The sequence below is a fragment of the Tenrec ecaudatus genome, chromosome 4 (assembly GCF_050624435.1).
Source record: "Tenrec ecaudatus isolate mTenEca1 chromosome 4, mTenEca1.hap1, whole genome shotgun sequence".
NCBI classification, from domain to species: domain Eukaryota; kingdom Metazoa; phylum Chordata; class Mammalia; order Afrosoricida; family Tenrecidae; genus Tenrec; species Tenrec ecaudatus.
This window is the reverse complement of record NC_134533.1, coordinates 60,017,911-60,033,522: the sequence shown is the minus strand read 5'-3', so window position 1 is coordinate 60,033,522 and position 15,612 is coordinate 60,017,911. Positions and strand designations below refer to the sequence as shown.

At 42.5% G+C, this 15,612-nt stretch overlaps 1 protein-coding gene across 4 annotated transcripts; it reads right to left on the bottom strand.

Annotated features, from left to right (window-relative positions):
• Nucleotides 1–1,090: 1,090 nt before the first annotated feature.
• On the bottom strand, nt 1,091–6,549 carry ZBED5 (zinc finger BED-type containing 5). 4 transcript variants are annotated; one of them, XM_075546066.1, is made up of 3 exons: nt 6,193–6,549; nt 4,324–4,441; nt 1,091–3,334 (listed from the first exon to the last, which is right to left on the bottom strand). In XM_075546066.1, exon 3 carries the CDS (start codon nt 3,196–3,198, stop codon nt 1,117–1,119), a length of 2,082 nt encoding a protein of 693 aa, XP_075402181.1. In that variant the 5' UTR covers nt 3,199–3,334; nt 4,324–4,441; nt 6,193–6,549; the 3' UTR covers nt 1,091–1,116. The 4 variants fall into 4 exon arrangements, with proteins under 4 accessions (XP_075402181.1, XP_075402183.1, XP_075402180.1 ...); XM_075546068.1 differs by having other exon boundaries at nt 1,091–3,329; XM_075546065.1 differs by having other exon boundaries at nt 6,199–6,549.
• Between the last annotated feature and the right edge of the window lie 9,063 nt (nt 6,550–15,612).

Below are 15,612 nucleotides of genomic sequence, written 5' to 3'. Positions count from 1 at the left end.
GCTTATATTCGAGAATATGTGGTAGATAAATTGGGACACAGTGGAGAAGAGTGGATAGAAGTTTGTCAAGAAACAAGGTAGGAAAGCAATTGGTTTTTTGAGGCTTGCATAATGAAAGACTTCAATGTTTGGGGGATGACAAGAAGTTCTTTATGGGCTCTCTGGGGAGTACAGCTGCCTTCCATTCTCCCCATCTTCTCAAGACTTCCAGTTTTATGAGATTCCTGGCCAAGAAATAAAAGCAGAATTGCCCCACTGCCCAATGGAATGGAATGAAAGCTTAATAAATCAGGTGTAACTCCATGAGAAGCTATTGGAGAACCAAATTGGGACTCTAAGGAGATGCATTTGTGATGGCACTTGTACTTTACCTAGGTTCACTAATATTCTACCAAATCATATTTAGTATTTGCCATCAGTGAATCCACGGAATTTGGTTTGGGAGATTTCTGGCTTCTTCTTTTATGCTTTAATAAATATGTAAGACCTATGGTTTGAAGAAAAGTCCTGTGTGAGACAGATAAAACCCTCAGAACAGTAACGGGGGTAATAATACCATGAGGGTAGGTGGAAGGTGGGGGGAGAAGGGGAATCAATTTCAGTAATCGATGTATAACACACACCCCCAACCAGGGATATGAACCACAGAAACATGGGTGAAGGGAGACAGTGGACAGTATAAGATATGAAGATAATTTATCAAGGGGTCACAAGAGTGGGAGGGTCTGGGAGGGAAAAAAAGAGATGATTCCAAGAGCTCCAGTAGAAAGAAAATGTTTTGAAAATGATGATGGCAGCATATGTACAGATGTGCTTGATAAAACTGATGAATTGTTATGAGCTATTAAGAGCTCCCTATAAAATGATTTATTAAAAAAAGAGAAAAAGTCCTGTGTGGCTGGTGGGATTCAGGTTAGACAACAGGTCAAATGAGGTAGAAATTAGATCTTGAGCAGATATGCTAAGGAACCAGGGCATTACTTGTGTATCGGCGTTTCCCAGAGAAGCCATTAAAATAATTTTGCATCACATAAAGAAACAGAAAATACTAGAGCTCAAGTAAATAATCTTTTTATTTTCATTTGGTTATCAAGAGACATGCAAAACCCTACAATATTAATGAGAGCAGTGTTTCTGTGTCTTTTTATCACATATCCGCTTAATATTAGGGGTAATATTGCTGAGCCTGATCCGCATATGAGGTGCAGCATCCAGTCTTTTCCTGTATTTTGTCTTGGTTGCAGCATAATATGAAAAGCCCGTTTCACACAAGTACATTGTAGCAAAAGGAAGAAGAACACGAACTGCGCGCCTTGCAATGCTTGGATATTCTTGAATTAGGCTGCTCCAAAAATCATTCAGGGAAAGTTCAGTGAAATTTTGTTTCACTTGAGGATCAGATGTTAAATCAATTAAGCTCTCATACTCTCTTGCTACTAGTGAGGCTGGCTTGACAGTCACTGTAAATGGGTTTCTAACCCAAGCATTATTGTCATTTGTAACAGGGAAATACTTTAACAGAGTAGAGTGTAAGCCCCTTAGGTGCTGCACGATGGCACTGTAAATATCTTTATCAACCACAGAATTAATTTCAGACAAAAAGTCACTGAGTATAGGAAAACAATCCAAGTTTTGTTCTTCTACAAATGAGGCCCAACACTCCAATTTTCTTAACAACAATGATATTTTATCAAATACTGTAAAAACGGTCACATTTTTCCCTTGCATCCACAGATTAACCTCATTTAATTTAGTAAAAATATCTGCAAGATATGCAAGCCTTAGCAGCCAGGAGCAATTTGTTAAACAATCAGATAACCGAAAAGCGGAATCCATGGAAACCAACAGTTCATGACGAAGCTCAAAAAGTCTCACAAGAACTTTACCTCGTGAAAGCCACCTCAATTCTGTATTTAGAAGAAGTGCTGTGTGCTGGGCACCCATTTCTTCACATAAAATTTTTAGTAGCCTAGATTGATGTGGTCGAGCTTTAATATAGTTGATGATTTGTACTGCTTGGTCCAGCACGTTTTTCAGAGGCGCAGGCAATGTTTTAACCGCGAGGGCTTGTCTATATAACAGGCAGTAACTGCCGGTGCTTTCAGGTGCCATACATTTTATCAGGGCAACAGCCTCGGCTATTTTTCCCTCCAGCACCCTAGAAGCGTCACTACAAACATCAACACATTTATCCCATTCAATTTCATGTTTCTGCATAAAACTGTTAATGCAGTTAAATAGTTCTTGACCAGTAGCATCCCTTTGTAAAGATTCACATAAGAGTAGGTCCTCCTCAATAGATGTATTAAACCTGTAACGAACAAACACAAGCAGCACAGCCAGTCCAGAAACATCAGCTGACTCGTCTAGTTGCAGTGAAAACCCATCACAAATTTTCAGTCTGCAAACAAGTTCTTCTTCGACGTCAGCAGCAAGATCCTTAATGCGACGTGCAACAGTACTGTTTGACAGCTGTACAGCATCTATTTTTTTACTATATTGTTCATCAAACATCCGCATCACTACATCTTTCGCACAAGGCTTGATAAGCAATTCTCCGATAGTATGAGCCTCTCCGCTCAGTGCTATGTGATAACTCACATTGTATGATGCTTCTGTAGCACTTTCATTATCTGTATTGACAATTTTAGGTGTTGGAGGCTTACTACTTTCTGGTGAATCAAGATGTTGCTTGAAAAAGCTTATGTCTTTGTCTTTATATGCAGCATGTTTCGTTTCCAAATGTCGTCGAAGTTTACTGGGGGCTAATGAGCTATTGGATAAAATTTTTTTACATAATACACACTGAGCATGTGGGGCATCTCTATTTCCAAAGTAAGTAAATCCAAAAGACAAATAACTTTCATCATATTTTCTTCTTTTTGGTTTCTTACTAAATGTTATTTTGTTGGAAGCAGACATAAATTTGACCCTGGAAAGCTCACTTTCTGATTTTTTAGAAATGGATGGCTTCAACTGTTCATCTTCACTTTGTAATATTCCAACCTTTAGGTCATTTGATTCAGACACAATTTGATAACAAAACGATTCTACCTCTTGCTTAAGACTTCCTTCTTTCAGCAACAGATCCATCGGCAATGACTTTGTGGTACCAAACATGGTTACATTAGCATACACACCGAGTATCTGGAATGTGTTGAAATTATAAGGCAGGAAAAATAGAAGGCAAGCAATCATCAAAGAGATGACAGCCACGTTTCAGTTAATTTGCAAATGCTGCTTATGCATCAACGAGCAGATGGGACATCTTATGTTCATGTATCAGGTGATCTCTCATGCGACTTCCTGGTGCTCTCAGGTTTGGCCACCTTTTCTTAAAGGTAGATCATCACATAAAAATAAAAGCTATATAAATGAGTTTAGCAGTCTTAGGCCTTTATCTTAAAATACACATTACAAGGGAAAAATATTGTTAGCATCGATGTTTTACCCAGAAGACTTAGTAACTTAGAGAATATTAACATTCTGTAAAACACATCTTGGGCTAACTTGTGCATATTTCAAAGGAAGAGACCTTGAAGAGTTGAAGGTATGTACCATGGTAGTGGCGGCAAGCTCTCTGTAAAGGGTTGTAAACACTTTTGGCTTTGTAGGTCACACAGCCTTTGCCACAACTATCCAAATAGTGTAGCTGAAGCCATGAATAATACAGAATACAATGGGCATGATTGTGTTTATTCCTTTACAAAAAGGGCATGAGCCAGAATTTGCCAACTCTGTCCTGTATAGATAGTATTTTGAAATCTCTCTTAGTGCTCCGATGCCCCCTGCCAATAGGTAAACTCAACTGCCATACTACCATACATCCGAAGGGTCCCTTCAGGCTAGCAATGATTCTGAGGAGTTGTATTCACACACAGTGCAACGTTTTATAAAAAAGGGAGTTACCTTACATACTGTGTACTAAGGTAGAAAAATAAACTGTAGACCAAATTTGCTACTGGTTTCCCTGGACTAAACATTACATACTTATTTATATTATCCAAATTACGACTCATTCAAGGTCATGTCCATGTGTTTTCAATGGTTACTTTGTATCCCACTGGAGCTGAAGAGTAAACAGGACCACTCATCTTAACAGTTATCCTCCATATAATGAAAAAAAAGCACGACTAAGAGGAAAAATTTTAAGAACCTTTAAAGACTATTAGCTTTGTAAACTAGTGCATACGGATTCATTATCTATCCAAATATTGTTAGTTACTTTTGATCTTTATGATCTAGCTACTGGATAAGCTTTAGGTAGTCTCATGTTAGATCTTGAGTCAAAATGGTTCTGTTAACAGCTAGAAGGCAAAATACCTGAGATGTGAGACGTACACTGTCCTGTAATCACATTTCTCCCATTATGGCAGCTTGCGGCAGAATCTTCAAAAGAATAAAATTAAGGGATAGGATGGGAAGGGGAGTAACCAATAGCCTAGAATGAGAGAAAGCATTAAGATTAGACCTTGAGCAAAGTTAACTAACCACAAACCTCTAAGATGACCGTTCATTACAATTTGTTTTAGATTCACGGTGTGCAAATGATTCCTCACTGCAGTGCAGATTTTGAACTGAAACAGAAGATGATTAGCACAGAAAGGACACGAATATACTCATCCTGTTAAAATCAATGTCACCATCTCGGGACACCCCCCCCCCCACCCCCAATCAATTTCTTAGAAATAGCATTACAAATTACTTTTTAAAAACTAAAAAAATTTAAGTACAGTCATGTCTTAATGTCTATAAAACTAAGTATCGAAGTAATCAGAAATAAAACCAAATCAACATGGAAGTATTACATGAAATATACCCTTTGGTTTGAACTGTTTTTGTCTCTTTAATAACCAATCTCCCAAAGTTACTAAAATTTAAGTGAACAATATTAATTGTGTGATAGTAATGGTGCTAAGTAACCTCATATGGATTAGCTCATTTAATCCTCAAATCCATGTTAAGGGTTGATAGTAATAGATATAAATGGACAGAGAAAGGTTAAATCACCTGCTAAATTAACACAGCTTATATGTGAAGAACCCAGAACCCAAAAAGTTTGCAGAGCAGGTGCCCAGCCATTGCGTGTCCCTGCATCCTCTTAACTTCCCAAGTGCAAAATGCATCGAGTACCAAAAGGTGGGCAGTGCCGAAGGAAATGTATAACGATGGGTTATTGCCAGAAAGTAATAGGTTTCAATGTGGTAGCAACAGAAAGTCCGATTTCCTTGCATGAGGAGCAAAAGAGGTGACTGTCTCCCCACAGGCTCCATGTGGATCTAAGGAACAAGAAGGAATTTCGAGGTGCTACTGGATCACAAAAAATGATACGAACTCTCTCCTAGACTACCACAGGGAACAGCCAAGTCCGGAAGCTTTGTTTTCAGGACGGTGGGACTCCTCAGTCACCTTTTTAGAGGTGCTACCCACCTAAGAGTGCTGTAGGGAGCAACGTTCCTATTCGTACCGTTTCCCCAAAAGTAAGACATCCCCTGAAAATAAGACCTACTTAGTTTTGCCTTTCGCTGGAAATATGACCTCCACGAAAATAAGGGTTTTGTTATGATGATGTTCCAGAAGATGATGACATGATTGTCATTCAATAAATGAGTAAATGTACCATAGATTGTTGTACATGGAAATAGTGGAAGTTACAAGAAATTGTTGATACTGTAGGATTCTGTTTGTCTGGTTATGCTGGTTTGTGATGACAACTACTACCCTACCGTATACAGTTAATAAATTTCCTTTTTTGTTGTTCAATAATGTGTACTGTATTCTTCTTCATGGAAAAAATAAGACATCCCCTGAAAATAAGACCTAGCACATCTTTGGGAGCAAAAACTAATATGACACTGTTTTATTTTCGGGGAAACAGGGTATCTCCTGATCGGTGACACAATCCTTTCACCCTAACCCTGAAGGGCTTCCTTCCAGCGCAGTGTACCCTCAGGGGAAGGGGCAGTAGTAGGGAGAGAAGTACTGGGCAGGATGTAGGGGAGGCCTACAGTCCCTTTTCAGGTCTTTAAAAACTGTCATCCCGCTCCGCGGTCCTGGGCCGCTAAGCCTTAGCCCTTGGCCCCGGTGCGAATGGCCACGTCTGGGGACGGGCTCCCCGCGGGGCGCCACCCTCGCCCCTGAATTCCTCCGCGGGCGGTCGTCTCAGTGGACCACCTCAGGAGAACGTCTCACCCCGACCTTGGCTTTCCACTTCCCCTCCGTCAGCGAAGGAGAGGTGGTCTTCGGTACGGCAGAGTGCAGAGCAGCGCCGCCATTTTAGACGGCTCAAGGCAGCGGCCATCTCAGAGCGCATCGCTCAGCCGCCGCCGCGGCGCTGCTCCCCTTCACCGAGGCCTGACGGGGGTCAAGAGCCAGTCGTCGCGGACTGGAGAAGGGGAGGGGGGGAAGAGGGCGGTGGGTGGGAAACAAGGCAGGGGAAAGAAGGATTCGGGGACGGGGGATGCTCTCAAGCCACGGAGACCGTCCCTGCACCCGCCACAGCGATCCGAGGCCGGCTGCGAGTCTGGAGATAAATTTAGCACTCGGGAGTATCCGAACCCCACAGTGGCCGAGGACGGCTCGCCCGCCGCCCAATCAGAGCCCGAGCCGCTCCCAGCTGCCTAATCAGAGCCCGAGGCGCTCGCCCACCGCCCAATCAGAACCCGAGGCGCTCCCAGCTGCCAATCGGCGCGGGGCAGTGGGGCCGGACCCAAGGAAAGGACCCGGCTCGGCTGAGGCGCGCCGCGGCTGCCGCTTCCGCGCCGGGTGTCCGCGTGCGCGGCATCTTACTCAGGCCTGGCCCGCAGCCTCTTGCCCGCTACTTCCCCCGGACCCACATCCATCGAAGGTCTTGCCCAAGAGGCAGACTTGTGGGGTGCCCTCTGGCCGAGTGTGTGCTGGGGTCTGGACTGTAATCTAAAAAGCGGCATTTGAATGAGCACCGGCGCGTTGCCCTGGCGGCGGCGATGGGTGCGGAGTCTCAGCGCCCCGGAGGCGCGCGCAGGGCTCCGCAGGACCGCTTGGAACCCCGAGGCCGCAGCCCAAGCCCAGGTGACTGCAACCGCCTTTTCTTTTCCTCCATTTCTTACCGGTCCAGAGGGGAAACGTCCTCTCCCTGCCCGCCCCGCCGCCTTCACTAGACAGGGTCACTGCTGAGACCCCAGCCCGAGCACCCCCGCTCCACCAGAAGTCTACTCCTGGGGACGCGCGAGCGTGCGCCCGAGAATGTACACCTGCACAGGAGCAAACAGCCTCGGCTTGCACCCGCGGAGCAGCTGGCGCGTTTGCACCTGTCACCTTGGGGCAGCAGCGCACGGCTGACCCCTCAATGAGGTTGGGAGCCACTTACAGAAGTGTGTGTGTGTGTGTGTGTGTGTGTGTGTGTGTGTGTGTGTGTGTGTGTGTGTGTGTGTGTGTGTGTGTGTGTGTGTGTGTGTGTGTGTGTGTGTGTGTGTGTGTGTGTGTGTGTGTGTGTGTGTGTGTGTGTGTGTGTGTGTGTGTGTGTGTGTGTGTGTGTGTGTGTGTGTGTGTGTGTGTGTGTAAGCATCGTCACCATAGCAAAAACCAGCCTGAAGTCCCCGTGTTTGGCTTTGCACCCACGGGAGTAGAGGAACGGTGGGCTGCCGGCACCCCGACTGCCAGCCTTGGCTGAAATGACTCATTTTTCAGTGGCAACATTTGGAGCTTTTCGGCTTTCGCTTTTGACCCCTCTTCGCTACGTTTTTAAAACCAGAGCAGAAGACTGTGCAGGCTTCCCTTTTGGGGCTCCTTGGAGACCTGGAGTTGGCTTTGCTAATCTAGCACCTTAAAATATACACCCCTTTTTTTGGAGGGTTGGAGTGGGGCGGAGGTAGTTATGAAAAAATATGTCCCCAAGCCCCCTGGAAAGTATAGATAGTTTTAAACAGGAGGTCCCATTTGCAGCATTTTAACCTTTTGAGATTCCATAGCTATGGCTAAATGAAAGTTGAATGAAAGTTGAAGTAGACCATGGTCTACTCTAAATATTGAAGGCAGATTACGGAAGGCCCAGGTTTCTTCTGGTAGGTAAACAAATACCTTCTGTGTAGAACAGCGGTTCTCAACCTGTGGGTCGCCGGATTCATAACAGTAGCAAAATTACAGTTATGAAGTAGCAACAAAGGTAATTTTATGGGTGGGGTCACCACAACATGAACTGTATGAAAGGCTTGTGGCATTAGGAAGGTTGAGAACCACTGGTGTAGAAAGAAGCCTAGCCTTTAAAACCGTTTTCAAAAGTGTGTGTAGACGGCTCCCTAGGATTGCTGATTGAAACCAACATTTGATCTTTAGAGTTTTAAACTTTTTCTTTCTCCATTTATTATATTTATTCAACTGTAGCCTTAGTAATACTCTTTTTCCCCCCTTTCAAATCATTTGATTAGGACTTAATCCAGACATCATACTGTTCCGTTGTTCAATCATATCAGTCAGGGTTGTGCAATCGCTACCATAATCAGTTTCAAAACATTTTCCTCCTTCTTAGACTCTTACCTCTCCTGTCATACCCTTCACCCATCCTGAGTTTTGTTTCCCAAAAAACATAGGAAAATACATAACAGTCGAGAAGCCTGCAGCAATGACAAAATATAACAGATAAATCCCAATATTAAAAAGAAACACAATATTAAAAATCAGATTATGCACAAAGTACATTAAAATGGAGAGCAAATGACAAGGTTTTAACTGTTCAAGTCAGATTTAACTGTAGTCATCTCTCCAATACTCTCTATCTGATAATCAGGCTATTCCCGTCCCTCAATTATGGTTAGAGGGAAATCACCGGACGCTTATTCCCTGTGTAGACCCTGCAAATGTCTTTTGAGCTTCCACTGTCATGCATAGCCTTCTGCAAGCCAGGATCTCACAATTTAAGCTCCAGTACTAGTATTACCTCCTTTGGATTTGGGTTGTATAATTTACAATCTCTGGATCACAGCTGCTAGTGTGTTTCTTCCATGTGGGCTTAGTTGACCTGTTAGATGCCTGCTTGTTTGAACACAAGCCTGTAAGATCCCAGGCACGGTTCTTTCGAATCGTCAGGTACCATCTAATTTCTTCACCGTACTTTGCCATAGCAATTATATCTTCCGTGTTTCCTTCATGAGGGTGAGTATTGAGCAGGGATATGTTAAACCTATTTTCAATACGTTCAGATCTTTCGCTCTATCACAGGCTGTCTGTATACCTTCATTATTATTTAAAAGTTATTCTTGTTAATTGAGTTTCGTTTGAATGTTAGCCATGGAAGTAGCACTCATTCTCTTTAGGAAGAGGAAGGGATTTTACCTAGAAGACAAAGAATTTCCCTTTGTCATGGCAGGGCCTTTCTTCTAGACCAAACTCACTGCCTTGGAGTCCCTTCCAACTCACCGTGACCATATAGGACAGTAGAAACTGTCTCAGTGGGTTTCTGAGACCATCACTCTACAGGAGTAGAATGCCTCATCTTTCGCTGGCAGAGCAGCTGGTGGTTTTCAACTTCTGACCTTGCATTCAACAGCCCAGCGTGTAACTACTATAAACCCAGTAGTCTAGCTTCATAATATTATTGAAGTATTTCACTTTTTCCCGGGTGGTGTTTTTATATTTCAGGAAAGTCAGTTACATATATGCTCTAATCTTCACACATCTGCCTTATGTCTTCATGAGCAGTCAAACCTCAAAAATACAAAACTGATAAGAAGGATACCGGGTAAATTCAACTAAAGCGTAGGACTTCATCTGTGCTCTAAAATCTGAAGCGTCTGATAGTGAAAGGACTTGAAACTTAAAAGTTTCTTTTCTTTTCTGTAACCACTTTGTCAATAAAGTATTATAGAATCTTGACTCATGAACTAGATTGTTGTTGTTAGGTGCCTAGATCTAGTTAGTTCCCACACCTGGTAAACAACAGAATGAAACACTGCCAGAATGAAGCACTGTGTCATTTTTGCAATCGTTGCGATGTTTGAGCCCATTGTTACAGCCAAGCGATGTTCTTTTGGACTAGTCCCTCCTGACAACATGTCCAAAACATGTGAGACAGAGTCTTGCCATCCTTGCTTCTAAGGAGCATTCTGGCTGTTCGTCTTCTAAGACAGATTAATTCAATCTTCTGACAGTCCATGCTTGATCCAAGATTCTTCTCCGACACCGTAACTCAAAGTCATCAGTTCTCTGGTCTTCCTCATTGTCCAGCTCCCACGTGCACCCGAGCTGACTGGAAATACCATGGCTCGGGTCTAACACACTTTCACCTTCAAAGTGGCACAAAGAGGCAGGTAAGAAAGCTAAACAGAGACCATGTAAAATCCAATCAGACCAATAGTGTTATTAGCTATCATTTATTAAAAACATGGTATGGGCTAAAGGATAGTCTATAAATTTTTTAATGTATTACCTGATTTAATCCTCAAGACATCCCAACTGGAGGTGAATCCCCAAACCAAGCACCCTAAATCCCACTCATTGCCACAAGTCATTTCTGACTCATAGTGCTACAGAACATGAAGAGTGAAATGACTTGCCCAGGTTTTCAAAACTAATTACCCAAATAAGGTGGAAAGCTGCTTGTAGCGAGCTTCAAACCATGAGTATGTGTGAATGGGATGCATGTATGTGTGCAAGCATACAACAATTACTTATACTAGGCAGAAAACTAGGGAAACCTAAGGCTCAAGTAAAATTGTCCTGGAAATAGTGACAAGAATCTCAATGGATAACCCCAAAGTTTGCAGCCCCAGTTGTAAGAAGCTAGAGACAAAAATTGTGTTCTTGGTTGGATGAGTGAATTTCTGTTGCATTTAAGTTCTCCAGAAATCAAACAGAACCTGAGATGAGCAGCGGAGCTGTCAGTGCGCTTCACCCTGGGCCTTCATGCCCTCATCAGATCACGTGGAAGCCATCGCTGACAGAGGAGTGTTGCTATGGTGCTGGAAGGTATGCCGCAGATCCTTACAATAGAAGCAGGGTCACATGGGTAGACTGGTATCAATGCAATTTCCAGACTAGAAAGAAGGACCTGGCAATCTCCTTCTTAAAAAATTGGCCAGTGAAAAACTAATGAAGAGTTGCTCGGTCTTTGAGAAGTGCCAGACAACGAGCCCCTTGGTAGGAAAGCACTCAAAATGCTATCAGGGAAGAGCTGCCTCCTTAAAGCAGCAGCAGCCTTAAAGATGTGCATGGAGCGGCTACTGAGACCTTCGTTTATTGATGTGGCATGACTGAATTATGAACTAAGAAACCGCGCCAAACATCATTAATAATCAAAACATGGAACTATGAGTCTGAAGATTGGAATTCATAAAAAGTGAAATGGAATCCATAAAAATCAATAGCATGGGCACTGATAAGCTGAAATGGGACTGTTATTGGCCATTTTGAATTGGAGCGTCAGATGACCTGAAGTGCTGGGAATGACAGATTCAAGAGGAACAGCACCACATTCGGTGTCGAAAGGAGCCATTCACGGACTGTCCTGAAGCACAACCTGTCAGTAACAGGATATAGCTGCATGCCCACAGGGAAGACTAATTGTAATGCTTGTTCAAATTTATGCACCAAACACTAATGGCAAAAATAAAGAAATGGTAGCTTTTTACTAATAGCTGTGTATTGAACTGGGCCAAATATGCAATCAAGATGCACTGATAATTAAGGATGGTTGAAATGCTAAAGTTTGAAACAAAGAAAGATTGTTAGTTGGAAAATAATGATGTTTGTGACAGAAATGATGCCAGAAATCTCAATGACCTTTTCTTTGAAAATCCCTTTTCCAACAACCTGAATGTCAATAGTGCACATGGACCTCACCAGATGGGGCACACAGGAATGAAATCAACTACATCTGTGAAAGAAGATGATAGAGAAGTTCAATAGCATCAATCAGAGCAAGACCAGGTCAACGATGTTGAAGAGCGCAGAAAGGTATATAAAAAAAGAAATAGATAATATACTAAAAGAATTGACTGACTGAGGTATTTTAGGGGGTAGTTTATAATCAAAAGCTAACAATATTAAAGAAGTCCAACCTTCTTGAAGCCATTGTCTAAAAACAAGGCTTCAGGAACTGACAGAATACCAATTAAGATGTTTCAGCAGACAGATGGATGCAACCTTGGAAGCGCTCACACATCTCAAGAACTTTGCAAGACAGCTGACAACCAACTGGAAGAGTTTGTGTCATTTCCCGCAGAACGCAGAAATATTGCACAAAATCATCAATATCACACAGTAAAATTTTGCTGAATATAATTTTTTTCTCTTTTTAAAAATCATTTTATTAGGGGCTCAGACAACTCTTATCACAATCCATACATACATCAATTATGTCAAGCCCATTTGTACATATGTTGCCATCATCATTCTCAAAACACCTGCTTTCTACTTGAGCCCTTGGTATCAGCTCCTCATTTTTCCCCTCCTTCTCCACTCCCAGCTTCCTGCTGAGCCCTTGATAATTTATAAATTATTATTATTTTGTCATATCTTTTTTGCTGAATATAATTAAAAAATAAATGTAGTAGTATACAGAGAAATGCCAGAAATTCAAATTGTATTTAGAAGACACTGAACTAGAAATATTGCTGGCATCAGGCATCCTTAAACTACGGTCCACGGGCCACATGCAGCCCGCCAAGGATATTTATCCGTCCCACCGGGTGTTTTTGCCCCATTTTGTTTTTTAATTCAAAGTAAGATACGTGCAGTGTGCATAGGAATTTGTTAATAGTTGTTTGTGTGTGTGTGTTTTTTTTAAACTATAGTCCAGCCGTCCAACGAGTCTGAGGGACAGTGAACTGGCCCCCTTTTTAAAAGTTTGAGGACCCCTGAGCTAGATCTTGGATGAAAACAAAATAGCAGAACAACGCTTACCTGCGCTTTATTAAGCATGCAAAGGAAGTTGACTGTGTGGATTATAACAAAATTGTGAAGAATCTAAATTCTAGAAAACTTAATCACACTCAGGAACCAGAACACAGACCAAGAAGCAGTCATTTGGACAGAACCAGGGTATGCTGAATGGTTTAAAATCAGGATGTATTTGTTCACCCTACTTACTTAATGTGCATGCTGAGCAAATAATGCTGGACTATATGAAAAAGAAAGTGGTGTCACGATTGGAGGAGGACTCATTAAGCCAAGAGGACTTGAAGCATTTCCTAGGGAAGGACCGAGCTGTGCGTTCTTTGTACAAAGGCTCTCTGTGAGTGGGGACTGACTAGGTTGCAGCTGACTGACACACTCAATGAACAGGTGCGAGCTACCCCAGGAAGGGTATGGTTTATAGGTCACACAGACTGCACAAACTGTAGGTTGACTGTTGGTCATGCTAACTTCTCTGGGCAGGGCATGAAGTCATTTCTTGGTCTGGGTGGTATTTAAAATAATGAAAACTTATTGAAACAAGAAAACAAAGTTTATTCTGAGTGTTCTATATACATTTTGGGAGACTGTTTTGATGTCAGAAAATGGCTAAATGAAACTAAGTACAGTCAGGCTTATAAGGAGGTTACTCTTGCTGCTATCGTGTTGGTTCTGATTCATAGTGACCTTATGTACAACAGAGCGAAACACTGCCTGGTCTGTGTCATCATCCCAATTGTTATGTTTGAGCCTATTGTTGCAGCCACTGTGGCACCATCTTAATAAAGGTCTTCCTCTTTCTCTCTAACCTACTTTATCAAACGGGACGTCCATTTCTAGGGATTAGTCTTGGTAATGTGTCAACATTTGTGAGATGAAGTCTTGCCGTACTTGCTTCTAATGAGTATTCTGTCCATACTTCCAAGACAGATTTGCTTGTTCTGGCAGTCCATAGTACTTTGAATATTTTGCACCAGCAGCAAAATTCAAATGCATCAATTCTTCTGCAGTCTTCCTTAGTTGGCGTTCAACTTTCACATGCATATGAGGCAGTCAAAATATTGTTGCTTGGTTCAGGCACACTTTAGTCCACAAAGTGACAATCTTAGCCTTCAACACTTCTAAGAGGTCTTGTCTAATGCAACATGCCATTTGATTTCTTCACTTGCTTCCATGAGTTTTGATTATGGATCCAAGAAAACGAAACCCTTGATAATTTCAATCCTTTTTCTGTGTATCACAATGCTGTCTACTGGTCCAGTTGTGAGCATTTTTGTTTTCTTTATGTTGAAGTATAGTCCATACTGAAGGCTGCAGTCTGTTTTCATCAGCAAGTACTTCAAGTCCTCCTCACTGTCAGCAAACAAGTTTGTGTCATCTGCATATCGCAGGTTGTTAATAAGCCTACATCCCATCCTGATGCCCCATCTTCATATAGTTGAACTTCTTGTATTATTTGTTCAGAGTATGGATGGAACAGGTATGATTAAAACATGCACATCTTTCCTGATTAAAAATATTGCAGTGTTTCCTAGTCCTGCCTTTTGATGTAGGTACAGGTGTCTCATGAGCAAAATTAAGTGCTCTGGAACTCACATTCTTCTCAATGTTCCCCATAATTTTCTATGATTTGAGTTATTGGCCAATAAACACGTGTGGGGTTAATTGTAGGGCGGGGGAGATAAATGGCCCCGTGAGCCTCACCTTTTGAATTCTTGGGTCTCTTGTGATGATTGGACCAGGTGCAGCTGCCTTAGCCAGTTCCCTGCTTCAGCTGGCAAGGCTCACTTCATGCAAGACATCCCCAAGGTGAAGCTGCATGGACCTACCCCGATGCAGCCCTGGGTGCTGGAGCAGCTGTGTGGAGACCCTGCCAGTGCTGAGATGCTTAGACGCTCACTGATTCGGCTTTTCTCCTGCAGTCGGCATCATAGTGTGTTTTGTGAGAGGGAGGAGGACTTTGTGGATTGGTGTTGGACCTATGGGTTAATGTTGGACTTGTGGGTTTGGGCAGCACTGGGTTGGGATGTTTCCTTGATGTGCACTTAATCTTCATATAAAACTCTCTTTTATACATGAGTTTCTGTGGATTTGTTTCTCTAAAGTACCCACACTAACACATGATTCATACAGTCAAATACCTTTACATAGTCAATAAAACAGTTAAATATCTTTCTGGTATTCTCTGCTTTTCGCCAAGAAGACACACACAGTGGGGCACAGAGGCTCCTTGTCCCATGTCAGGACAGAGAGAGAGTGAATGTATTTTTCAATGGATACATATAATGGGACTTACAGATCTTTCATAAGGCATGCACATCATATAGCTAGCATATTACATAGTTAATAGGTAATGTCATAAGCGAGTAACATAATAAATAAGCAGTGAGGTGAGTCATCGTCTTGACCAATGCTAGTTGACCTCAAACCCCTTTGAGCCCTCCCCAGGGGACTGCTACATTTATGGTCGGTTGGCTATAAAATTTGATTGCTTTTATCTACAGATCACCTTTAGGCATTGTGAAGTAGCCAGACACAGGAATGATTCATCTTACATGGTAGTTCCTTTATTACAGTTCCTTTATGGGGGGGTTATTGGAGGGACTGTATCTAGTCATGAGAATGTATATTAACCGCGAGGGTCTTCCCCCACCGAGTTGGCTTTCCAGACTCGTAATGATGAGCATGGATGATTTAACTGCGTTACAGTCTCATCCGTTCCCTCAGTTTACCATACCATCTGAC

Bases quoted from the DNA above. Each gene is read 5' to 3' on its own strand.
- ZBED5 (XM_075546066.1), bottom strand. From the start codon at position 3,198: ATGATTGCTTGCCTTCTATTTTTCCTGCCTTATAATTTCAACACATTC.